The following is a 27,069-nucleotide window of genomic DNA, read 5'->3' as shown; positions in this document are numbered from 1 at the left end:
TCTTGGGCTCAGGAGGCTCTACGGGGAGCAACGGCTGCACAAACAGCTGAAAACCTTCATGCTGCTGTGATAGAAAAGGTGTCCCAAGTATCGCAACCTTCTGCGTATAAGGGTGCATAATTGGAGAACTTTCCACAAAAAGCATCTATAAAGGGAAAGTGAGCATCAAGAATAGAACAGCAGAAGGTTAGCTGATGAGTCACGTCGTCTTGAACATCATGTGGACAGTCAGGTGTGTAGCTAGAAACTCAGAAATCGCAGCAAAGATGGGAAGAAAGCAAGAAGGTGGTGATGCTCTGGGGAATGTTCTGGTAAGAAATCGTGGCTCCAGCATTCATGTCACTTTGACAAACACTAGCAACCTAAATCTAATCCCTTGATCACACTAATCTGTCTTGTAACAACTACTTGGCAGTAAAACCTTTCTGGAGACTTCAAGGTGTTCCCTCTGCCTCCAAAAGCACTAACGCTGGAAATCTGATCCATAAAGTCTTCAGCTCGCAACTTCCAGAATCCAGAATTGCTGTGTGAAACCAGAGGACGTTTTCAGAACAAACACTACGAGGTGGGTGGTTTGAATGTCTGATCGGCGTAAATAAAGAAAATGCAAATGAGGGAGATCAGGAAGACAATGGCGTGCGCTCGGAGCAGAACAATCATCGAAGGACTTCTGAGTTTCCGCCCCCTTGTCTCGTTGAGGACAAAATTAAAAACACTGTCATTTATAAAAACTTGGAGGAAAAAAAAGAAAAAGGCACGGCTGACTGACAACTGCTGCAACAACATGAAGTCATTCAAGCGTCCCCACTGTGGGGTTTGGTATTTAAGTTGACTGCTGTGATTTACACGCGGTTATGTAATTATTATCCTGCTGTACAAACCAGAAGAACTCTGAAAAAAATAAATAGTGGAGTAAAAAAAAAAACTGCAGAATACGACTCTGAAGGAAATCATGGACTGAGAAGGTCAATGAAAGCAAATTAACTTACTGATGATTTTCAGTTTAAAAGGCTTTTTTGTTTTAAATCCAGGATTGTTTTCTAATCTTTTAAACTTGCAGCCACACCTTTTTAAAAAAGCCTCTTATATAAAAGCTCTGTAAACCGACGCGAATGCATATTTAAAATACAAAAATAAATTAAATGAGAACTGGAATTAGAGCTTTGCTGCCAATTATTCTTTTTTTTGGAATTCGCTAATAGAGGTACAGTCGTGACTCAATAATCTGATCCTAAATGTAAAACCTTCTTGGATATCAAGGCTGTCGGATTGTCAAGACGGAGGTTGAGATACAAGGAGGGCTTGATGCTAGAAGGGTCATTTGTTGTTAATATTTATTGTTCATAGTTGTTATAATAACCAGTGTATTGTTAGAATACTGCATATCGCTGGATTTCAGATTCAGATTCAGATTCAGATATGTTTCATTGTCATTGTAACAAGTACAACAAAACGAAGGTGCAGTCCTTTCAGTGCAAAAATATAAGAACTTGAGAACAATAAAAACTTTGTAAAAAACTTTGTAAACACTATATACAATATAAAGGAAATATATATATAAAAACAAGCAAAAAGAAATGAACTCTATATACAAGATGAAATTAAATAATGAGCACGGTGTATTATTGCACAGTGGATGTTGGGCAGAGGTAGTGGAGTTGTATGTTGCACATTATTTTGACTGGGAGGCATTTATTGTTCTAACAGCAGTAGGAAAAAAGCTGTTTTTAGTCTGTTGGTCCTGGTTCTGATGGCCCTGTACCGCCTTGCCTGACGGCAGTAGCTCAAACAGAAAATGTCCCGGGTGGTAGGAGTCCTTCAGGATGGTGTTGGCTCTCCTGAGGCAGTAAGAGCCGTGAAGGTCCTCCAGTGTGGGCAGAGGGCACCCAATGACCTTCGCAGCCATTTTGGTGACCCTCTGTAGCGCTCTTCTGTTTGCCACTGTGCAGCTGGCCTTTGACCGGCGTGCTTGTGCACGTTCTGGCCACTTCCACCCTGGAGGAGCGCTCCAACAGGGTGGAACACAGACAGTACTTGGCTGCTGATACATACAAGTTGCATTTAATTGGAAATGTGAACAAACTCGCAAAAAAAATCAGATTTCACAAAAAAATCTGAATTGAGCATCAAGTCCTGCAGTGTGAACGTATCCAATCTGTGGGATTGTTCAGTCAGATAATACACCGTTATCCTGATTGGTGACATAAAATGTAATGTTGGACGGGCGCCACTATAGCTCACCTGGTTGAGCTGGCGTCCCATGTGCAGGGCTACAGTCCCAATGTGGAGGTCATGAGTTCGAATCCCACTCATGACCCTTTCCCACATGTCCTCCCCCATTCGTCTCCCCTACTTTCCTGTCTCTCGCTCACTAACACTATCTAATAAAGGCACAAAGGCCAAAAAAATAACTTAAAAAAAAAAAAAAAAAGTAATGTTGGAGTCATAATCCAAGGCTGTCGGTGTGTTAAGGCTAGTTTTAATGGGTTCTGATCTAAAAACCTGTCGGATAGCAAGGTTTAGGATTGTTAAGGGTCGGATTATCGAGTCACGACTGTATTAAATAACAACAAAATAATAGTTGAGGTAAACCAGCGAAACACCAAAATCCACCTTTAAATCTCACTGTTTGACACAAACGTGCACACGAGCAGAAATCCTGTTTGCTTTCACTCATCACGAGTCACACGTAGGACAGTTTGTCTGCCCGTTCAGTCCTCCTAAGAAGCGTCTCCGGCTGCGGCGTCGGTTTGTTCCGATCCCGTTAGCGAGTTTTGGTTTTTAGTGTTTGCACAGACGCAGCGTGGTGCCGAATCTGGCAGCGTTACAGCGATAACAAGTCTCTGTGAGGCTCGCTGTGCACAACAGAAAACGTAGTTCTTTCTCAGATTTATTTATTTGGCAGACAGAACCAGGCTAACAGTTTTTTCCCCACAGGTTGCAGCCTTTAAACTGGAGTAGACTAAGCACACACTGTGCCACTAAAGATATCAATCTGTCACTCTCAGAGAAGGGAAATGTTCCCCAAAGCTACCCTCTGATGCTAAAGCGTACAATAATATTTTAGATACTGTGCTTCCAAATTCCCAGTTTTATTTGGAAATGCTTCCTTAACCCCATTCACTACCTTAGAGATCGACTTCTAACCCATCAAAGGTTTAAATGGGAGCAAAACCCTTCAGCCAGGAGACAGAATTTGCAGGAAAACAGAGAAACAGAGGCCGCTGTGACAGATTTACACCAATGAACTCATCAACAGTCACATATCTGTGAATCTTTGCCGACTTTTTGTGACGCCGTGGCCGCAGACCTGCATCAAAACTGACGAAAAAACGAAGAGCAAGCAAGACAGAAAAGACACAAATGCAACTTTTACAGCCACGCTGGCTGTTACCTCGATGCTATTTCTGTCAAGCCGAGCCAATACAGTATGTTCCATTACTTTGTGAAAACGCCGAGTGACTCATCGGAGGGCTTGGCGCTCGCAGACTCACAAAAACACACACAGACAGTCAGACAATGAAGGAAGCGGCAGTCTTATTGGAGTGGAAATATTACAAACACAATCAAAAAAAAAACCTCGCAGACACAGAAAGATTTACATCAGAGAGCTGAATGAATCAGCCTGATTCTGGTCCAAAGCCTGGAATGAAAACCACAAAGGGCCCCGCGGTAAATCTGTGACACATCCAAGTCAAACTCCTCACAGAAATCACAAAACTATTTACCTCCGTGGCGCTTTAGAAATGTGCCGGAGCACTGAAGTGCTTCCAGCGATACTCTCTGAAGTTTCTGTAACTCAATCGGCAAACAAAGGCGAGAAAACGTTATTAAAGAAGATGATTTAAAGTCCGCAGCTAGAAACACTTTCTGTTTAATTTTGTGCCTCCAGTGCCAATAAGCCACACTCGGTATCTCCATTTTTTTTTAAGCCTGCACGGGCAGCAGAAATAAATTCTTCTGGCAGATAATTTGTTTGCAGATTGAAAACACACACACACTCTTCAGCGGGGCAAACACGTGAACGCACACAAACGCCAGACAGACAAACAGATGCTCCATCCGACGGACAGCCTGCATCTGCTGGAAGCCACGCCGTCCTTCATCCATCACAATCAGTCACACTCCAGCACACTGGCGCACACACAACATGCGCCGCGCACACAAACACAAATCTTGGCAGCTTCATTATCAGCACCTCCTCTGCGTTTTGGGCGACCGGCCGAACGCCGAGGCCGAGGTTGTCACACTGCTGGTTGTGTGTTTGTGTCTCAGCTAATAGAAGCAGAACAATGGGCAGAGGGAACAATCAACAGACGGAAAAGCTGCAGGTTTGATAATAATAAAGCGGGACGTATAAATTGGAGACACACAGGAAGTAAACCTGTGAACAGAGGGGGAGTGAAGGTGAGAAGGCGACAGACAGAAAGAGGGAGAACATGACAAGAAGCGAGTGTCTCAGGTACAAACTGGAGCAGCATCCGGCGCCGAAGTGACAGGACGCCGACGGGAAGCTGCTTCCATATTTTCACCTTTGGCTCTTGTTACTGTGACACGTCTCTGCATTTGTTTGCAGAGAAAAGATTCCCACCGCAAACTCGACTACAGGAGCTGAAGCAGAGGAAGACGATGGTTTTTCTATCACTTGTGTTTAGCAGCACTGACAGTTATTTCTGAGATAAATCTCTTTGTCAAACAGCAGAACAGGAAATAACTTTTAGACGTGGAGTTAAGAAACTTGGAGAATCCACCCTGAAGAGGATCGTAGCAGAGCATCGCCTTATTGGCAATTTTTACATATAATTCAGCAAATTTTAGGCAAACTTTGGAAATTTTGCAAAAAAAAAAAAAAAGCGAATACGGGTTGTTTTTATTTTACGGCTGCATATTGTTGCCAGAAGGCGGCGCTACAGGCTACATGGCTGTAATAAACAGAGCAGAAGAAGCCAGAAACTAAAGCAGAGATGCGTTCCAAATTGCATACTTTGCCTTTTTGCTTTAAATAAACTCTCTACCATCTCAGTACCCAAGAACATTTAATATATATTAGCATATAAAAAAAAACTATGAAAGAGAAAAACAAGCAGGGTCTCACTAAAGCAGAGCAAATCAAACACATACTCGATGCAGAGCTGGAATGATTTTACAACTTTAGTACCACTGGGTTTACTAGACTAATGCCAGTAAATCTTTTTTAAGAGGTATGTTCCTTAAACATTCAGCCAACAGAGCAACCCTGTGCAGGTGAATCTATATGCAAAACTGTTATACGTAGGGATGATCAGGGCCGATCTAAGACTTTTTAACCTTTTTTTCAGCGCAAAATTAACCTAAAGGACTCCTTAAAAATAAACTAAAGCAATAAACTAAACTAAAACTAAACTAAAATAAACCAAAGCACAACCTATGTTCTTTGTTTACATCCGCTGTCACACAGGTGTCACAGAGAGATCACAATCTGTGGCAGGACGTTGCAGATGCATATTTTGAAATAACTTTTTAAATCGATAATCAGCAGGTTAATCAATCAGTCATGGATTTCTCAATAACACAAACTGAGCTCAATGGACTGAAGTTGATGTTTTAGTCAAAGGAAACAGACTTAAAGCAGCACACATGACAAAGGCAGTGGGTTATATGAAAACTGTTCTAGTCAGTCCCTGCTTTTCGTAAACACACAAGCGCTGGTCGGAGGTCATAAACCGTCTTTGTCATGGTTCCCCCGTTGTTAGCTCGACTCCTTTAACACTTCCTGCTTGTCAGCATGAGCGGCTCATATACTGAGTGACGCCTCCTCTGGTCGCTACAGCATTAAACAGCAAGAGGCTCCACCTGGTGGAACAACGTGAAGCAACAGAAAGGAAACAAACCTGTGCCAAAGCCACATGAAACAACATAAATGAGGCACAAAAGAAAAATCCATCCATCCATCCATTATCTCCATCTATTATCTATACACCGCTTAATCCTCACTAGGGTCATGGGGGGCTGGAGTCTATCCCAGCTGACTCAGAGTGAAGGCAGGTTCACCTGGACAGGTAACCAGTCTATCACAGGGCTACACCTAGAGACAGACAACCAAGCACACTCACATTCACACCTACGGACAATTTAGAATCACCAATTAACCTCAACATGTTTTTGGACTGTGTGGGAGGAAGCCGGAGAACCCGGAGAGAACCCACGCTGCACGGGGAGAACATGCAAACTTCAGAAAGATCCTGGGTGTCCTCACCATGACACAAACCAGCAACCTCCTTGCTGCGAGGCAATAGTGCTAACCACTGCTCCACCTTGCAGCCCACAAAGAAAAGAAGAAAAAAAGAAAATAAGAAAACGAGTGACATAAAATGACACAAATGAGACCCGAAACAACACGAACGAGACGCAAAATCACACAAGTGAGACCAAAAATGACACAAATGAAAGAAAAAACAACATGCATATAACATAAAATGACAAAAAATGAGACGCCAAGCATCAAATGTTGGACACAAAATATGATAATCTACAATACATTCTGCAACAAGTGTGTAGAGAATACAGGTTTTTATCATCTTGAGGAGTTCACGGTTCACCGACTGAACATTAAGGAACAGCTCGAACAGATTGGATTGATTTTAATAACGTACTTGAAGTGTGCATTATCAAGGAAAGTGGTTTATATGGGGGCTCGTATTAGCAGATACTAAATATTAAAAGGCTCGGATTGCATCAGGGGCAAAGAATCACTTGATCAGGATGTTCCCAGTTTTTTGTTCACATTTAATTGAACACATTGCTGCAAAATATTCGGGAAAAAATATCTAAATTTGCCAGTTAATTCATTTATTAGAAGAGGACTTGCTCTTATGTTTAATGATTTGTCAAGTGAAAGAGAAAACTGCATCAATATCACAACACAAAACACCACATAAACTAAAAATAAATTGACACGACTGTGTCAATTTTCCATCGTTAGTCTCAGAACTAGAACTTCTGTTTACTGCAGCACTCACTTTATAATCCCAGAAACATGCGGAGAGCTTCGCAGCGCCCTCCGTCAGACACATCCGCCAAACAACAACCAAAAAAAAAAGAAGCTGGCTGGAAATCACAGGTTTTTCTTGTTCCGCTGCCAATAAACGAGACCTCCACCTCAACCTGAACCCGCTTATCGGCCTCTCGCCCTCCTGCAATCGCTACTCCGGCAAATCCTGTTTGCCACCTGTGCCCTCCTGCTCCGCGGCCCTAAACAGCCATCTACCCGGGCTCGAGCCAGACCTCCCGAGGAGCTGCATCTGACCGTCCCGCAAACCCGTCAAGAACTCACAGTGGGCACCGCAGCAGCCGACCTGGGCGGGAGATGAGGGGATGGATTTTTGCGTTTCATGCCCAGTGCACTGAGTGGCAGCTGTCAGGGTTTTACAGCGCTGAGTATTGAGCTACATCCTCGCTCCAGACAGGTTTATGTGCGAGTACAAACCCTGAACCGGCCATTAAAAGCCGCCCTACTGGACGCTACATCCACCGTCTTCAGCGTGCCCTTGCTGCCGCTGACCTTGTGCCGCCCTGCAGCTAACGACCCGAGTATCTCCGTGATTAGCATCCGCAGCACATGGCCCATGAAAGCTTTTCCACTTAACGCAGCCCCCCTACATGCATTCATACATGTGGCAGCAGGTGGAGGACACACATGCACACATTAGCATGCTGCACCTGTACATGCCTCGTGCTGAGGGGCCTGTGAACGGCTCGACAAAGAAAAGGAGGCCAGAGACAACAGAGAGCTATCGGAGGAGGAATTGTGATAAAAGCAGAGAGAGGAGAAAAAAAAGCTGCCATCATAACAGAAACTAATGCGTCAGCGAATGATTAAGAGCAAAAGCAGCACATCTGGGAGGACGGCAGCAGCAGCAGCAGCAGACAGCGGCGAGGAGGGAGAGTTTACTTTAACCTGCCAAGAACAAACCCAAAAGTGCAATATTCCAACTCCCAACACTTTCTGGCTTCGCTGTGCTGCCTGCGCTACAGAGAGCACATTGAAAACATAAATCTTTAAACCCGCAATAACAGAGTTTCCGAACACTTGGGAGCTTCGAGAACAAGCTGTAAACACAACAATCCGACAGAAATCCAGCAGATACGGAGCAGCGGCGTTAATCTTCTGTGTCCATCTGACAAATTCAATATTCACACTTATTTTCAGTTGGTCTCCTGAGGGAAACAGGCTCTTTAGCTACTAATTGCTGTTCGTTGCTAACTTTGCCCGTCTAGGTAAGCGACGCAGAGGTACAGCCGCTTTATTAAGGCCTGGAAACAGCTGCCTTCTGCTGCTGCTGGAGATGAAGCTGATAAGAGCAGTGGGACTGAAGCTAAACAGAGAAGCTGCAGGCTGGAAAACCAAAAACTAAGAGATTAAAAGGATGCGATAAAACTCGGCGGAGCTGAGAGGAAGTCAGACGGCTGGTAATTAGCTCTGATTTTTGCCTGCGATTGTATCATTTGCTCCATTGTTAATAAATAATAGGAATACTGATTTAAAAACAGGTCATATATAGAGTTTGAGTCTCCACACAGACACAGTAAAAATATCCCTCTTTTGGTTGACAAACACTGTAAAATACTCAGTGTTTCGCTGACATACTGATGGTCGGTGTTATACCATCTACATCCATGACTGCAGGAGGGTCAACTAAGGTTTGAATTTTCCTGCATACGCCCACATGCAGCCTAAACCTCGTGTCTGCACAGCCGTTACACCACGAGGGCATTAGTGTGCATGCATCGAGTACGGAAACGTCTACTGAGCATTTTTGTCCTCCTAAATCAAAGATGCTGGCTAACTGTGCTGATGTCCTTTAGTCATTTTGATACCAGCACTTCTATCAAAAGGATGTGAGACTGACCCAGACTAGATCTCCCATGCAGACCTCCTTTTGTTGTGTTGGCCTGAACTGGAATTAAAATATTGATTTAATTAAGGCTCGTGTTATACTTTCTGAATCCGTGAGTAGCCAAAGGTCTGCTGGGTCTGAGTGATGAAAATCTTGTCCCCAGAAACGTATACGTGGACCACGTCTACATGCAGTCCAGACCTTGTGTCTGCAGGGCCGCTATGCTACAAGGACAGAATGTGTACACGCCGATCTACTACATATTTATGGAACACGTTGTCCAGCTGTGCAGATCTCCTCGAGTGGTTGTGGCCTCAACAGCATTTGTGGCAGAAGGATGGTCTATGAGAGACTGACTCAAACTCTATGTCCCATGCACACCTACTTTAGTTGTTTTGGCCAGAACTGGAGTTAAACTATTGATTTATTGAGGCCAGTGTTGCACATTCCACATCTGCCAGTGTGCAAGAGTTCCCAAGAGTTCCTGCAGACGTCCACATAGATTCCTCTGCGGATGTCCTAAACACAGAATACGTGAAGGCCGCATTTTTGGAGAGTGTCCGCCAAGCAGAGAAACTTTGATCGCCTTTGGGTCTTTTGACCTGAACTTGCCGACCACGATAGCATTTCTAGCAAAAGAATCGTGTATGTGAGACTGACTCAAACTATATTTCCCATGCAGACCTCTTTTGGTTGTTTTGGTCTAAGTTAGAATTAAAATATTGATTTCATTAAGGCCAGTGTGATACTTTCTGCATCTGTGAGTACCCAAGGGTCTGAGGGAACGACTGATGAAAATTTCATCGTCTACACAAGTCCACACTGACCACATCCACTTGCAGTCCAAAACTTGCCCCGCCACAAGGGCATTAATGCTCATACACGTCGGTCTGCGGCACATTTTCAGAACACAATTAAAGTTTACTGAGGGGATCTTGCTGTGGCCTGAACTAGCTGACCATAACAGCAGTTCTAGCAGAGGGATGCTGTATGATATCAACTCAATTATGTTTACTAAATTCTTGGTAACGTATCAGCAACGTATTTTAATTCAGAATTGTGCATTAGTTCGAGAGGAAAAAAACAAAATAGGTCTAGTGTTCATTTGTAGCAATTGCACATAATTTCACTCACAACAATCTGAGTGTTGCTGCTTTTGGAGATAAAAACTGAAGCCAACATTGAAGTAACAAACCTGCAGTTCCTCAAATGACCACTAGAGTCTGGCTCCAAAAGCGAGTCAATCCCCACAGAGCCCCATGTTAAAAAGCTCAACTTTACAGCAGAGATAAACCCGTTTACAGTCCGGTACAAACAACAGTTATGGTCTCTGTAGCTAAGTTCTTTCTTTATGATAACTTTACAGGAGGTGATTTTTTATATGTCTCATCTGTTTAAGCTTTATTAAGTCTGAAAGTTCTGTATGATTAAATAATCTAGTAACACTTTTATTTTACTCATCCAGTCTTCTTGGTAAAACACTACTGCTGTTTGTGGTATCTCATCTTTTCTGAGGTCATTTAATTAATTATGTTATGTCAATGCTTCTTTTAAGAGTTTCCAGATGACCTCCAGTTAAACTACAAAGGCTACTTCAGCCTCATGAAAAAGAGTTCAAACAGCTGTATAGTTTTGCACCTACACACATATCGGTGGCAGGAAAATCTGTTCAAAACAGAGCATCAGGTGCCAGATTGTGGTGCAATGACCCCTAAAAATAGAAGCAGCAGAACTCAAGTAAACATCAGTTTGATAGCAGCGAGTCAACAAGAGTAAAAGATTTATGAAACCAGTTAAATTTCAGTTTGATGAAAGCGTAGAAAGCGGAGACAGCCGGTTTCCACTGCACCAACACACAAGCAAAAAAAAAAAAAGGAAACCTAAAGAAATAAATAAATCACACAGATGCATCATTCGCAGCGCATCAGATTGGAGCGTCTCCCTTTAGGTAAGACATCTCTGTAAACAAGCCTGTAGCTCCCATACATCACAACGCCTGATTAATTCATAACAAGCCTGGAAGCGAATAAAACGAGTTTCTCAGGAGCAACGCAACATATTGAGACCAAGCATCTGGCGCCGATCTGAACTTTCTCCCCCCCCTCGTCTGCTTTTTGTTTCAACGTGTGCGATTGTTCACGCGTGCTTTCTGTACAGCTGCACACGTGTAAAGTCGTCGTCCGCATGTCCGACGAACGAATGAACGAATGTATAAATGAATGATGAGCGGCCTGGAGAGGGCGAGCGTATTTGTGCGTCAGAGTGCAGGAAGCAAAAAAAACACAACAGCAGACACACAGCAGAGCTCGTGTTACATGAACATCTCCTGGAATTGATCTATGACTCAGCCTCCTCTTCCTATGCATATCTCATTTCTGTCTCACCACTTCTTGGCACTGAGGCTCTTATGTAAATGCCGAACACTGTGCAGCAGAAACTGATTATTTTCAGCTGGCTGGCACTTAATTGGGTTACACAAGTAGCTCAGAGTAATAAATCCTGCTTCCTGAAGTCGACGTTGAGTTTTTGTTGAAACCGTTTTCAGTGATGATTTCTAATTAGCAGTTTTGTAGCTATTCATTTAACACAATTATGTCGGTATGTATTATGCATTATATGTGTGTTGCTTTTATCTCAATGTTTCCATCAGTTGCTGGATGCATTGAGGCTTTTTCTTTACATTACAGAAATTAACTGTTAGTTTATATTATAGACTTGGTTATTGGATCTATGAACCTGAATCTGCAGCACAAGACACTTTCCCTTTTACACCCAACACATCTGCCGCCTCCATGACTCATTCTATGGATGAAAACAATCAGACTGGACTGTTTTTATCACGAAACACGTTGCACCTGTCATGATATTTTGCACCGGTTACGATATATTGCACTGCTTTTTATATCTGTAAATATAAAGTACTGTCGTCTGTAAACATCCATCTACCTGCACTCCAGCCAGGCAGTATTTTATTACACTATTGCATTGTCTGTTTCTTTGTGTGTTTTTTGTTTTTTTTTTGTTTTGTGTATTTTTGCGTGGGTGTTTGCGCGAGGGTGTGTTTTAATCTGGTTTTTGTTCTGTTCATATGGCAGAATTGACATTAAAGTTGACTTTGTGTTTGACTATTTTATCTCTGTTTGTAATGAAATGTCATGCAGATCATTTTTGCCTTTTTACGTGCAGGTTGGAAAACTACAAGTGCCCCTTATGTTAACTTACTGTTTCAAAGAAATGCAGTTTATACTGACAAGCACCACAAACTACATCCTCCAAAAACGCCCCAAACCGTTAAATCAACATGTTTCTGCAAAAACAGACACAAACAAACTCAATACAAACTTCAGGAAAGGAGGATTACTTGCATTCATTGTAGTAAAACAATCATCAGGCAGTTAAACCACCTGCCTAATCGAAGTCAAAACTCTAAGTTTAATTCAGCGCCTGCAGATGGACTCACAGTGAAGTGAGTGAGCTGAGCAGATCGAGCGACTAAAGAAGTTAAATATAGTGTTTTATGCAGCAGGAGGGCTGAAGGTGAGCAGGGCGTCCTCAGCTTGTATCCAAAACGCTGCATTCAGAGACGCCACGCAGACTCTTTCTTCACCTTGCATGTTCTCTCAGAGGTGAAAGAATTTATTTCTGTGATGCACAACAACCAACACTTGACTATTTAAGCGGAGAAGGTCATCATAATACATATCTATAGGCATGCACAGACACATAAGGATTCATTATCGGGAGATTCTATCGCATTCAGACCTAAACACAAACTAAAACATAGAAATGTGTTCACTAAAAATCAAATAGTAGTTCTGAACATTGCAGTATACACAAAAAAACAGCTAAACTTGAACTCTAGTGATTTTATTTTCTGTGCAAAATAAGAAAACATTATCATCAAGAAATGCCTCATCAGAGACACAGAAACCTCATCACAGCCTCAACGATGCAAACATCATGATCAGTTTCATTACTGAAGTTTTCCAGCCTCCACTAATCAGCAAAGACCACCAGCATCATCTGTCAGGAGTCTCTAAATCAACACCTTGAGCTCTTGGTCATGTTCCTCAACTCTTTCCTGGACAGTATTTGCAGGTTATGTCGCTGCAGTATCGGGGTTTTTTAGGCACTGTAGGTGTGAAAGTAACATCCTCATTGTCCTTTATTGGAGCACATTTTGGTAAATAATAACCACAGAACACAGTCATTTACATTTACACCACCTGCCAGTGGTTTTAATGTTGTGGCTCATCACTATACGAAGCGTTTGCATAAACAGAGAACTCCATCTTCACAAAACTTCAGAAAACACACTTTTCCATCGTCTACCTGAGACAATATCAATCAAACTTAAGTTATCTCTATTTTTTCTACTGAGTCAAATCCACTCAATCCAGTTTAATTGATATTATCTCAAGCAAACGACTAAAAAAATACGTTTTCTGAAAATCTACAGAACAGGAGTTATCTGTTTTTGCAAATAAACTCCTTTATATGTACACTGGCTATATTTAGTGTGTTTTGTAGAAGCAGAGAGAAACAAGTGTTGGCAGGACTGAAGGTTCATTCTCGGAAATAGTAGCTCGAAAAAAAAAGGAAAAAAATTCGAACACAAGCTCTGACTCATTTGTTGCTTCCGAAGCCTTCAAATACATCTCGAGTCCTCCCTCAGTACATCGAATTGCTGAGATGACCTTGTGTTGAGAATGTTTTTGTCAAGTTGCCATCCTTCGCTTTTTACAGCATCACTGTATAATGTGGTTTTTTTCTTTTTCCTCATAAATATCTAGTTTTAGCTCTCGCAGTTGCTTTGTGGGACATTAAAGGGCCCTTTTCTATGCTTTTCAGGGTTTGTCTTTGTTTTAGAGCTGCTTTTTAATAGCTGAATATTGAAGTTCTGCAAATTTAGAAAGGCCAAAGTAGATGGTGAAAGACGGTTATTCTCTCCTGTGGAAAACTCTGCTCCTAACCAGTCTGAAAACGCCTCGATTCAAGCCCAGGCTTTACTTCTGTGACTTATCGACATCATCGTGTAACTCATTTGCATAACGCCTGCTTAGTGGCCAGTTGGGAGCGTTCTCAAACAAAGAACACACAGTTCTCTCACAGTCCAACATGTCCTTCTAAGGCTACGTTCTTATAATTAAAGATCTGTTGTTACGATACTAAAGAAACATTAGCATGCCTTAGTTGGAGCAGCTGACCAATCAGAGCAGACTGGGTGGGCTTAAAGAGACCAGAGCGTTTCAGACAGAAGCTAAGAATAGATGCTGCAGCAAATGTGCGATATAAGGGAGAAAAATATGTTTTTTGAACATTAATGCATGTAAAAAGAATCTAGTAGATCCCCAAAGCTAAATTTTAAACCTGTAAGTGTGCCTAATATGGGCTCTTTAAGTCTGTTGACGTTAAACTGGTGCAATATATAACTGTAGATATTGCATGTTTTTGTGCAAACTCACAAACTGCTTCTTCTGCCTGTGACGTGTACAATTTACTGCCAACATAAAGCTTTAAAGCAGCAGCAGGGACGTAATTTATGTGCTAATCTTAACTACTGTATGTCATGGTTGACGTTGTTGTATCAGCAGCGTCATCCTGATTTAAGAGCCAGAGAAATATTGCACCATTTGATCATTCAGCTTCTCTCTGAAGCAGCTAAACAAGCAACAGATACACGTCATGGCAGACCTTTAACATCACCTTTAAACAAGCATGTCAGCATGTTTCTACACTGGACACCCACACGTTAGCAGCTGACTTTTAAGCCACCTGATGAATGTTAATATTCAGTCTCTTTTCAGCTGCTGTCTGAGGAAAACTGTCCGACTCTGCTTTATGTGACTTTATTAGTCTTTTTTTTATGTTGGACAGGTAATCTAAAAGCTGCAAATGAGCTTATTGAAGGTAGATCAGTGACCAGAAAATGAAGCAAAAGCATAAATACATATTAAAATAAGAGATGCTGAATTAAAAATCCTGTCCTGTATCTATAGTTCTTGCTGCTTTCATGCAACCTTTCTACTTCTTGCTCTCTTTTCTCTCCCTTGATTCACCTTTAATTGTCACTCTCCTTCTCTTTCCTCTCCTTTCTCTCTCTGTCACACTTCTTTCTTTTTCCAACCTTCACACTTTCATCCTGGCAAACAGATTTGAGGAACTGCGAGGCTCCGAGTGCCGGCTGGCCGGGTCTTTAAAGTCGGCGGAGCTCTCGTGCACTTCGTACCCTCCAAGCCTTGATATTTTCTGAACTTTCCCAGAAGCTCATTTGCATGTGGAGTGCGGGTTAGGAAGTCTATTTCGGGTCACGGTAATATGCAGCGAGAGTGTTTCTTTCTCTGCTTTTTCTTGGAGTGAAAGTGAGTCAGAAAGCTTTTCTCGGCTCCTTAAATTAAAATATATCTGAAAATCCAAATTATAAATAAGTGCAATAAAAGGAAGGATTTGGCTTTTTTAAAAATGTATTTTCAGAAAAGTGAAAATAAACAAAATCAAGCTAAAAGTATCAACACAGGTGGTAAAGCTGAATTAAATAAAAAGGAAATGTGTGAAATTAGACTCAAGAATAATTAATATTTTGATCTACATATGTCATGGAACAGATTTATCACATTGAAGGTAACTCATAAAGCTTTTGTTTTGCTTGATGAACCCAGAACTGATGAGCTTTTGCTGCTTTGTTGTGTCTTCATTTTTATTTTTATCATGTTTCTTGTTGTGTTTTTAGAGGCAATTTCTCATCTTTTTCTTAAATTTACAAAGCTATCCTAAATAAACCTCACATATGTTTTTAAAACTTAAAAACAAAGGTTATTATACCTTATGGAAAGATTGGATTTTCTTGAATATTAAATTTATGAATATGGAAACTGCTTTCACCTCCTCTGCTCCTCAACAGGCTTCAGAAGCATAATTTCTTTCTTGTTTTTTCTAATGAATCCAGTGCAAACGTATATTTATTGACATTTCTTACATGAGACATGTAAAAATACAAAAGTGACTTGATGAAATATCACAAGTTTTAGTCTAAATGGTGTTAATTTTCCCAAATAGTGAGATAAGTATGGAAAGGATCATATAAGTCTGATGTTTCTCTCAGTTTTTAGCTACTGGCTCCGATTAATGGTGTAATTTTGGTGATTTTTCAAATACAGAACATGTCTTCTCATACTGTACATGTTTACTGGTGGTATGACTCTTTCTGGTAATATGTGTGATGATAATGGGAGCTTAATGCCCACTGATCTAAATGATACTAATAATAATAATAATAATAATAACAAATAGCTATCAATTTGTAGCATAAATACATGACAGGCTGTGAAAAACACTGCAACTATTGCTCTGACCAGTAGGTGGTGCTGACAACTCAATGTCTAATTGCCTAATTAACCAAACAATCAACCTGAACTTCTCTCAGTTTACAGTTCTTATTTAAGGAGTTGAAATCAGCTTTTTTGTTTCTTTAAAAAAAAGACAAATTTCTCAAATTTCTTGTAGTATTTGCTGCAAAAAATGTAAGCAATGCCACGAATGTTGCTTAAGCCTTTCTATATTTATTATTTATGGGCTGCAAATGACTTCTAGAGCTGCAACAAATGGATATTTTGATTGCTGTTCATGTTCTCTATTCATTAATTAGTTGTTTGTTGGCAGAAAATGGTGAAAAATGTTGATTAGTGTTTCTCAAAGATCAAGATAAAATGTTGTGTTTGGTCCAAAACCCAAAGATATTCAATTTACTGCCGAAGAGGAGGAAAGAAACCAGAAGATATTCACCTGTAAGACGCTAGAGTTTTACTTTTTTTCTTTTAAAAAAAATGCTTAAAAAAACCAACTGGTTATCTAAATACTAGCTCAATACTTGAATATTTGACGATTAATCAATTAATGTCATATCTTCATAGGAGAAGTGACCAAATATAAACACGGAAAAATGTCTTCCATCTGCTTCCAACCAGATTAATGCATGTTATATATCAAATGTCAATAAAGCACATTTCAATCCATCTATATTCAGAAATACGCTGCAGTACATTTAACTCGAGAGCAGGTTTTTAAAATTTCACTTAAATCACAATAGTTGGCAGATAATCTCTTCTGCCTCTGAAACACTCTGGGCAGATTAATGTTCATCTAAAAGGTAACTATTATCCAAAAATTAAACAAATGCCCCTGAGATCCACTAAACTCCTGCTACTTCCTGACAAAAAAAAAAAAAGTCCATTATGTTAATGCTGCCTGGCAACAGGACTCCAGACAGCACAGGAAGGAGAAATTTAAAAAGAAAAACAAAGATCCCGGGCTAATATTGATTTACGCCAGTATTGGTTCCAGGAAGTAACAGCTGGATCGCTCTGCTTTCTAAAGCCTCCATTTCACATGAAACTCAGGAGTCGGGGAGGAGCGGGGAGGAGAGGAGGTGGCAGGAGGGAGGATATCGACTCAGAGATGATAGGAGGGAGGGAAGCTGCACGGATCGATGCGGCCTGCAGCAGCCTTCAGCTGGTCTGGACTCGGCCTCGCTGGGCTCTCAGCTCACCTCGTCATCGTGGCCTTTTGTTCGCCGTAACGAGCACCAGATCTATAATCTGTGCATCACACGGACACTTCCTGCCTTTTGCAGCCTGTTGCTTTGGGCAGCCCAGAGGTGCGTCCAGATGTTTCCCCTCCCCGGTGGGTTTTCACTGCACCAGCCTCTCCTGGTTCTCCCTGCATGGCTCTCCTCATAAATTTGTAAATACATATCCTCCGCTTCCCACCACCTACTTATTCTCGGCAGCAGCTCCCCTCGCTCCCATTGGCTGCCAGTGACATCACCTGTGCAAAGTGTTGAGTCAGACTCTCCCCGCCATCTTTCTCTGACAGCTGTCGCCCCCTCGTGGGCAACACAGAGAACTGCAGCGCTCCTCCTGAATGAAAACTCTGATTCACTCATCGACATCCTCTCCGCGTGTCGCCACAAACTCTCAGAGTCACTTTCACCTCGTCCAACGTGGATGTTAGCAAATTAAATTGGCTTACGTTTTGGTCCCGCAGCCCGCTCAGGCCATTAGAGTGAATTAGACGGTGAGCCTTCCTGATTATTAAAACTAACAGGATCATGTTCGGGCTCTTCCTCCGGCACTAATAGCTACTTACTGCAGGGTGTAATCTGCCCTCTGCTGTTCTCAGGTTACTGCAGCCACATCGGGCTTCATCACCAGCTCCAGGTTGTACATTAAGGCTTGTCCAATAGTTTCCTGTTTGCAAATTATGGCAGGAATCTTTGATTTAAAAAAAACTTTTACGTTCCACTTTAACTATCTGAACCCCAAACAGCTTCTGGGTGGTTTTTGCTCCATTTTTTTACTCACTGTGGACTGAAATACAAAGTCCTGAACCTCTATGGAAACAAAACAAGAACTCAGAAATGCCTTTTTGTGCAGTTTAACAAAGTTAGAACGCCACACATTGTTCAAAAAAAAAAAAAAAAAAGGAAAAAAAGTTAAATTTGTGCCCACAGGTGTCACCAAACTGGATTTTAAAAAAAACAAAAAAACAGCAGCTCTATAAATAACATATCTACTTTTAAAATTTGTTTCCACACTTGCCAGATATCAGCTTTCTGTAAACACAGCCTGCAGTTCAGCCTAGTTTGGTTGAAACTTCTCTGAATTTTTGTCACGTCGCTGTTGGTCACAGCTGAGTCACTCAGAGTTTGTTATTTGCAGCAAGAAGTGCAGAATTTTAGTTTTTTTACAGAATCCAGTTAGAGCAAAAGTTTTATTTTTTGCTTTTTTTTTTAATGAAGCATGTAGAATACAGTAATTTAACTTAATATTACAATTTTAAGCTTAGGTTCTGTTAATTTTCCGAACAAACGGGCACATTACACACCATTAGAACCATTGCAGAGTTGAAAATCTGACTATTCTTTCTGTTTTTTTATAGTTTCTGGCTCTGATAAATGATGTCAACATACCTTCAAACATCTTGGCAGGTTTGAGGATGAGAGGAAAAATCGAGAGCAGCGACAAACTATCATTGTTATTACTAATCGATATGCTATTTCTGTTAGGATTAATCCATTTGGGATAATTTTATTATGAAATACGATGTCAGAAAATAGTGGAATTACAAAGGCGATGTCATCAAATCTTCTGTTTTGTCTGATTAACTCTACAAACGCATTCTATTTTACTGCAGTGTTAAGACAAGGACACACAGAAAATTTACTCTGAGAGGCTACAACCATATTTACTCGATAAATTACTTAGATCATTAAAGGTATACTATGAAGGATCTTCCTTTTTGCCTTTATTTTCTTCTGATTTTGTTGAAATCGGTACATCTCTGGGATGCAGCCATTCAGAGATTGGAGGGGAAATTCCTTCTATGTCTCCACATGCCCGTTAGCTGTGATGTTGTCGTAACAGTAGACGATGCTTGAGATGTCGGTGTCGCTGCAACAAAGCTGCATATACTAAAACTCGGATGACATCTTTAACCCGGCACAGATTCAGGATGAGTGACACCAGTTCTGTATGTGACTAAATGAGAAACTCCTCTGCTTCTGCTCCCGACTGAAGGCTTTGAATAAGAGCCAGAAATGTGTTTTTTTCTTTTTGCAGAACATTATGATGCTACTCTGAAGCTGACCTTTAGGAGAGGAAATGTCACCCCTTCATCATTTCATTCTAATACACGTTTGTGTGAAATTACACAAAACTGTGATTTGTGAGGTCACAGTGACCTTTGAGGACCAAAATGAATCAGACTGAGTTAACGGGGACGTTTCTGCCAAAACTGAAGACATTGGCTCCTAAAAACATGACGACGTTAAGCACAGCCTGCGTTTAGCTCTTCCTACCTTGCGGCTGGTGTAGTGGGCGTGTTTGGCCAGTTTGCCGTTGAGTCCTTGGAGAAAAACCTCATCGGTGACTTTTCCCACATTCATGCAGGCTTCGTCCAGCACCGAGAAGATCCCTTTGTGCTGCTGCTCCACCAGGTCCACGATGATCTGGTTGTTGAAGTAATCGATCTAATGACAAAAGACGAGAGTTCTCAAGAAACACCTCATGAACGTGCACTTGTTGGATTTATTTAGTTTGTTTTGCAGGAGCAGAGAGGAACAGAGGCTCGACAAAAACAACTCTAAAACACAAGGTCTGACTCATTTGTTGCCTCCAAAGCTTTAAATAAGTCCTTCGTCAGTACATCGAGTTGTTGAGTTGACCTTGTGACGAGAATTTATTTTTGTCAAGCTGCCCTATTTTACTTTACGAAGCAGCAGATGCCTCAACTTTCCACTAAATCATTGTTTAATGTGATTTTTAAATTTTTTTTCTCCAAACAGCTTATTTTGGAACGCAGTTATTTGACATTTCTTCTAAACCTTTGAACTTCTACATACTTTATACAGACTTTTGCTTTTTAAAATCAATGTGTGCAGTTTGTATGTGCTTGTGCTCGCAACACAGCAGATGAAAAGTTAATCTGTGGAACATTAAAGAGCCCATATTATGCTTTTCGGTTTCCAGTTGTTTTATTGTATTTTCTGTGCATTTAAAAGGTCTTTAAAAAAAACTTACGAAATCACACCAAAGGGAGTTATTTTTTTTCACACAGAAAACACTCTTTCCTGCCTGAAACACTTCATTTCAAGTCCAGTTTTTTTTTTCTGTAACTTAGTGACATCATCATGTAACACATTTGCATAATCTGCTTAGCAACAAGCTTTAAACGGCCAATCAGAGCCCACTAGGCTCTTTGGAAAAGTGGCCCTGCTGCAGAAATAAGAAAAATAATGATTCTTTTTTTTAACATTAAAGAATGTAAACATATTCTAAAAGACTTGAAAAAAATGCAAGTATGAATCTGTAAATGTGCATTATATGGGGTCTTTAAATGAAGCACGTCGAAATGCTTTTTCTGAAACTACAACAACAGCAATAAGTTATAATCAGATTAAAAGTATTTTTGTAAATCTGTAAAACATTCTTCTACTTTATTTGAATAAATTAAACAAAGTAGGAACAAAAAAAAAAGAGATTTTCATACATGTTTCCAGGGGATGCCTTCCCTCTGATACTCCTCCTGTTCCTGCTTCAGCACCAGCTGGATGAAGAGCTGCTGCAGCTTCTCGTTGCAGTAGTTGATGCAGAACTGTTCGAAGCTACGCAACAAAATGAGATTCTGTTATAGATGCAACCACACACATAACTGTTCTGACCCTTATTGTGAGTTACAACCAATAAAATCCAACACTGAAATGACACGAAGCGTTCAAAGTACAGATATTCTACATGAAAAGCACTTTTTATTTTTAGTTTTGGTTGATATTTTGTCTAATTCACACCTGTTGTTCTGGAAAATCTCAAAGCCGTAGATGTCCAGCACCCCGATGACCGTGTTCTTCCCGTGCACTCGGGCGTCGTAGTTCTTCACCTCGATGATGTCGTTGATTCGGCCCACGATCCAGCAGAACAGACGCTCGTACATGGCCTGGGGACGACAACGGAAGCGTGAGCGAGGGAAGAACCGGCGCTTTGCTCAAGGGCACCGAGCAGCCGAGCTCACGAGCAATTAGCAGCTCCAGAAGGCTAAATGTCAAACTAGCAGTGAGTCAGACTTTGTTCGCGGCCCACAGCGCGAGTCTCGCAGCTGCCTACATGTATTTCATCCTCCGCCGTCTCCGGCCCGTCTGGAGTCACAACACGGTGACTCATGCGAGTGTGAATCGCAGTGAAATAATATCGCAGAGTGAAATGTCACAACCCTGCGTTTGTGCTGTGCAGCTCTGACTAAAGAGGCGGTTTTACGTGTTGACCTTTGCGAGGGCGTCCCGGCCGTAGCTGGCCTCCTGCGTCGTGTGCTGCTTCTCGATGACGTCCCGACCCGTGGCCACGGTCCGGTAGAGCAGCGCCTTCTCCACGTTCTCCTCTTTGGTGGACAGCAGGTCCCGGATCACCGACACCAGCTTTGTGTTCTCGATCAGGGTCACGTCGCCGTCCACGCCGAACGTCAGGTTGCCCTAAAGATGGAGGGCAGATTACGGAGAATTTAATCATCACACCTCTACACCTCATTTCTCAGCTTGTACACCCTCGCTTCCTTTCCTCGACTCCTCTCCTCGTGTCTTAGGCCTCGTCCACACGTAGCAGCGTATCTCACAAAACGAAGATTTTATTTTTTTCTACGATGTGGCCTGTCATCCAAACGAAAACACAGATTTACAGCATTAAAAAAAAACACACCATTCGTTCTCTACAATATTTCTGGGACATTTAATAATTTGGACTAAATAAAGACCTTTTGCGATTTTGACAGTGGCTGCCAAGAAGGCAATCACAAGACGCTGGCTCCTTCCTGAGCTCCCCACAATGTCTGAATGGATAAACATAGTGTACGAAATGTATATAATGGAATCTGTTACATTTTCTGTTTGCCTTGGAAAGGCCACTTTTGTTAAACTATGGAGTAAGTGGGTCAGATACGTGAAGCCTTTACGCCCAGATTTTGCGGAGCTCAAGTACAAATAATATGTAACACAATTCTCTGTCCCCTTTGTGTTTTGTATTTGTCTTGTTTTTGGTATTTAGAATTCACTGTGCAGGGCATTTATCTCTCCACATTTGTTCAGTGTTTTGTTTTGTTGGTTTTGTTTGTTTGTTTGTTTTTGTGTTTAAAAAAAAGTCAAAGAGGGGCGCCCGTATAGCTCACCTGGTTGACCGGGTGACCCATGAACAGGGGCTACAGTCCCCAACGCAGCGGTTGTGAGTTCGAATCCCGCTCACGACCCTTTGCTGCAGGTCTCTCCCTCACTCTTCTCCCCCCTTTCCTGTCTCTCTCCACTGCGCTAACTAAAGGCAAAAGCCCAAAAAAATATATATATTTAAAAAAAAAAAAAAGGTCAAAGAGTGGTTGGTGTCTGGCACTTTTTGTACCAACGTACTTTTTCCTGTATCCATCTCTTTGGAAATAAAAAGTTTAAAAAAAAACAAACAAACAAACCTCCGACCAAAGTGAAGATTTGCGAATCCTCCGTTTATGCGTCTGCATGTGGACGTCAATAACCGGGTCTTAGGTTTAGAAATATCACCACCTGCGACAAAATATGTTCTCACATGTGCGACCTGTGTTACATTGGGAAACAGCGTGGATGCCCTCAAAACTGTGTTATCTCTGGTCCTGGCGCTTTTTGCTTTCTTGTTTTCACAAGCCCAGATACCGCTCCACGTACAAGAACACAGCTGATTTTGTTGATTTTGGACAGTTGCAATGTGCTGAATGCAAATATGACATTGGTTTTGCTCAATGAGGTCAAAATGTTGATTTGATCAAACATGCAATTTACTTGTATTTACCTTTACACATGTTTACGCTCATCAACTTTTGGATCATTTAGCTCATGAAAAGGATTAGAAAATGAAAACTTTCCTCTAAAATCTGATTTCATATGAGAAATACTAAAATAAATCAATCGCTAATATCAGTCATTCAATATCAATCATGTCATCAATATCATGTAATCGATTTAGTGGTAAAAATGATTTTTTTAAAATCGAGTTGGCATAAAAACCTGACCTGATACAGAAAAGCAGATGTCATTTTTGGATTCAGAGTTGCAAAAATGTCCTAAATCCTAATCCTAACTCTGCTATGTGTGGACAAGACCTTAGTTCCTTCCTGTCACATCTACACTGCTGCCGTTTATTATCACACCCTCGGTCCAGGATGGTATTATGACTATATCCGGGATATTCCAATAAGCGGGCTTCAAGACTAGCGTATCAAAGTGTTCGCAACAATAGAGCGCTGAGACAATTATGTTTGTGTGATGAAAAATGGGGGTTTATATGCAAAGCTGAAATGGAAATGTTTCTTTAAAGCTCAAGAAATATTTATTCAAACAGAGTTTTATGGTTTTGCTTCAGTGAAATTTCACCTTTGGTCGGTACGAAAAGTCACCCCATCAATAAAAGTTGTTTCCTTTCATCAGAGGGTGCACACAGGATTAACTTATCATGATTAACCAGCTGAGCAGTTCAGGTATGACTGACGACATGCTCTGCAACAATTCTCTGTGATGTGCCCTAATTAATGTCAAACAGTGTGTGAATGACTCAGTGATCAGATCTCAGGTGAGCAGGTCATTGACAAACAAACTCATTGCCTTCCACGGCAGGTGATAATCTGCCACGCATGGCCGACGCTCGATCATCCAACCATGACTTTAAACGAGCAAAAGTCAATCAATTTTGGGGAATTTTGTTACGACAAAAAACTGGATTATGACATTATTCTATGCCAATAAACAGGTTGTTGTACTATAGGTTAAATAGGAAATGATTCAATATTTGATGATTATAAACAGGATATTCCAGAAAGCGGTGTGACATGAAGTGGGCAGCGCTGTACGTGCAGAGGAGGAGGCGAGAATGACGCATCTTTGTGCAGAGCTGCTGCTTTCTTAAAGCCACGTCAATTAAACATGATCCATCCATTGTTTTTTGTTCTTTACAGCCTGCCACCGTGTTGTATGATTTCTGTCTGACGAGCAGGACGGCTTTCATGAAAAATGTATAACTTAAATCAAGATGCCAAAGTTTCTTATGCGAAGTATGAAAGACACACAAAAGAGCAGCACGCAAACAAAGTGACAGTAAAATATGATGATGGAGTGATATATGCAAACACAAGTCAATCCTGCCACCGGCGTGGTTTGCATATTCCTGCTGTGTGTCACGGCCCTTTGATTATTATATCACAGATGCAAAAGAGTTCCGCAAAAGAGCCATCGAGGACACAGCTGTGCATCAGAGCTCCTTCATAAATATCCCTCATGATGGATGTTTTTTTCTTGAGGAGGCCCAAAATATTGAAATGACCCTCGAATATGAAGCTAGCACACCGTTAGCTTAGCATGGCTACAGGAAGCAGGCTCTCAGCTAAGCTACTGCATGCTAACCATGTTTAATGTACAAACATAAGAGCAACGTTGATCTTCTGACCTAACATTCAGTAGAAGAAGACTGTTCTTCTTATGCTACATTCTATGGGTCACATAGTTTTATATCATAAATTAGGAGGAAAAAACAACTATGAATTCATTGGAAGATTCCAGGAAATGTGCAAACAATCAACCACAATAGTAAAACCACTGACCGGTAAAGTGAATAAAACCTTAAATCCTCACATTCATGTGGATGTTACTTTAGATATCACCTATCTATCATTGCTGCAGACAATGCACACCCCATAATAGCAACAGCACTCCCCGCCACGCTATAAAAACTGCTCCGTAACACAAAAAAAGATCCCAAAATGTTGACTATAGTCTCCAAACCCAACGTGACCAAGCATCTGTAGGAAGCTCCTGAAGGAAACTGGATCTACAGAGTCTCCTGCCAACATCCCAAACACCAAAACAGACCTCATGTCCATGTATGTCTGTGGCTTTAATGTCTGTGTTCACAACTCATTACACTACAACACAACCAGACAGACAGACTAACCCAGATAGGAAGTCTTATTCATACTGATTAAAGTCATATCTCTTTCTATCAAAGTTACATATTTAAAGTGTTTTCCCCCATTCTTGCCTTAAAATGTCTCCGATGCGACTCTAAACCTTTGCTCCTTTAGAAAATGCAAAAGTTGTGAAACTGGAGTGATTCAGACGTGCATGCTGGAACCAGAAAAAGCTTCTGAAGAACAATGAAAATCCCACCGTGCAAGTCTTCCAGCTTATAAAAACCCTACATGGGCACGTTAATGTGATTAAAAAAGTGACTTTAAAGAGTCTTCTTTTTAATAAAGCCAATTAAGCGCCAAAAACACTTGAAAAGAATTAAGAGGACACGTGGGACAAAATTAATGGAGCAGAAGTAAAACTATTTAAAATCAGTGATTGATATTTATCCTTTTGTTTAATGCAAAAGTGTGGAAATTTAACCTAAACTATAAAAAGAACGATGTTTTCGAGAACAAATGCGACTAAATGTGACCATCTGAGCAACAAATTAAACCGTTATTTTCAGGCGACTTCCTCAGAATTAGCAGAACCAGACTCGTAAAACAAAGCGACATCTTTAAAAGATTAAATCTGCTTTTCTGGTGAACACGGTGACACACAGTGATGAAAATAAAAAACAGGTGCAGCTTCAGATCGTGTGTTTCTCTGGGACGTGAGCGGGGATTATTGACTGTCGTTACCAGATGCAGGATGGTGGCCAGGATCCTGTACGCGGTCTGAACCTCGTCCGCCGTGAAGCCGATCACTTTCATGGCGTCGGCCACGGCTTTGAAATCGGCGTTGTCGTTGATGCTGGACTGGAGGAGAGAAAGCAGAGACGGATGAAAACAACATGACTGGAAGGACACAACAAACAAAAGCAGTGAAGCCAACGTGAGATGCAGCCTGTTGCTTCCTCCTCTGATGAATCCAGCCAGGAGATCTAATTCAGCAGCTAATTAAATCACAAACTGAACAGCGATAAACACAAACCGCCACCTCAGCTGTTTGGTAGCTTTGTGCTCCATGACGTCAGGCGATTTGTTGCCGTCGAGCGGTTTTGTTTCTGCTCTTATTAGGCCCCACACGGCAGAGCTCTGAATGAAAACACTTCTCAGCTCGCTCCTCTGAAAAGCTTTTTCTTATTTTACTTTTCCTCCAAATGTGTGTCTTTCGAAATCTTGTAAATTCTAGTGAAGAAACACAACATCTGAAAGTATTCAGCTGGATTCATCCGAACAAACCTAATGTTACATTCTTTGAGACTTTTTCCACACTCTGCATTCGGTTCTATAAATAAAAGCCGGTTGCACGTTTAGCTACAGAACCACGGGAACGTTTATGTGAATGTACGTAAAACCACCTTAATCAGGCCTCCGACTTTGATGTAGTTGTAGGCTGTCGGGTCCTTCTGCATGTGAAGAGAGCGCAGCAGGGAATCCGGAGCTCCTCTGAGCAGCTGGAGGACGACAAAAAGCACACTTTGGTTCATTTCTGACACTTTAACATGCATTCTGCAGCCTTGACATGCATGAATTAGATGCATCTGTGGAGAAAAATAAAAAAATCCCTCCTCTCTCCAACACCTCGACATCCAAAACCAACCGCGTCCTCATTTTCAACTCGCTATCCTCCCACATGAAGGAACAAAAGGTCTGCCGATGACTCAGAGATGCTGCAGGGATTCATGAT

At 41.3% G+C, this 27,069-nt stretch overlaps 1 protein-coding gene across 1 annotated transcript in view; it reads right to left on the bottom strand.

The window, feature by feature from the left end:
* Positions 1 to 27,069, bottom strand: part of myo1d (myosin 1D) — a 124,731-nt gene that overhangs the window by 58,014 nt on the left and 39,648 nt on the right. The window contains exons 6-11 of the mRNA XM_008277793.1: positions 26,741 to 26,836; positions 26,079 to 26,195; positions 21,691 to 21,894; positions 21,220 to 21,365; positions 20,922 to 21,036; positions 19,732 to 19,902 (exon numbers count right to left, since the gene is read on the bottom strand). Coding sequence (XP_008276015.1) covers positions 19,732 to 19,902; positions 20,922 to 21,036; positions 21,220 to 21,365; positions 21,691 to 21,894; positions 26,079 to 26,195; positions 26,741 to 26,836 — 849 coding nt within the window. The remainder of the gene's footprint in view (positions 1 to 19,731; positions 19,903 to 20,921; positions 21,037 to 21,219; positions 21,366 to 21,690; positions 21,895 to 26,078; positions 26,196 to 26,740; positions 26,837 to 27,069) is intronic.

The sequence above is a fragment of the Stegastes partitus genome, unplaced genomic scaffold, assembly GCF_000690725.1.
Source record: "Stegastes partitus isolate 25-593 unplaced genomic scaffold, Stegastes_partitus-1.0.2 Scaffold107, whole genome shotgun sequence".
In the NCBI taxonomy this organism is placed as follows: domain Eukaryota; kingdom Metazoa; phylum Chordata; class Actinopteri; family Pomacentridae; genus Stegastes; species Stegastes partitus.
The sequence above is the reverse complement of the archived record's forward strand: the minus strand, read 5'-3'. Positions and strand labels throughout refer to the sequence as shown.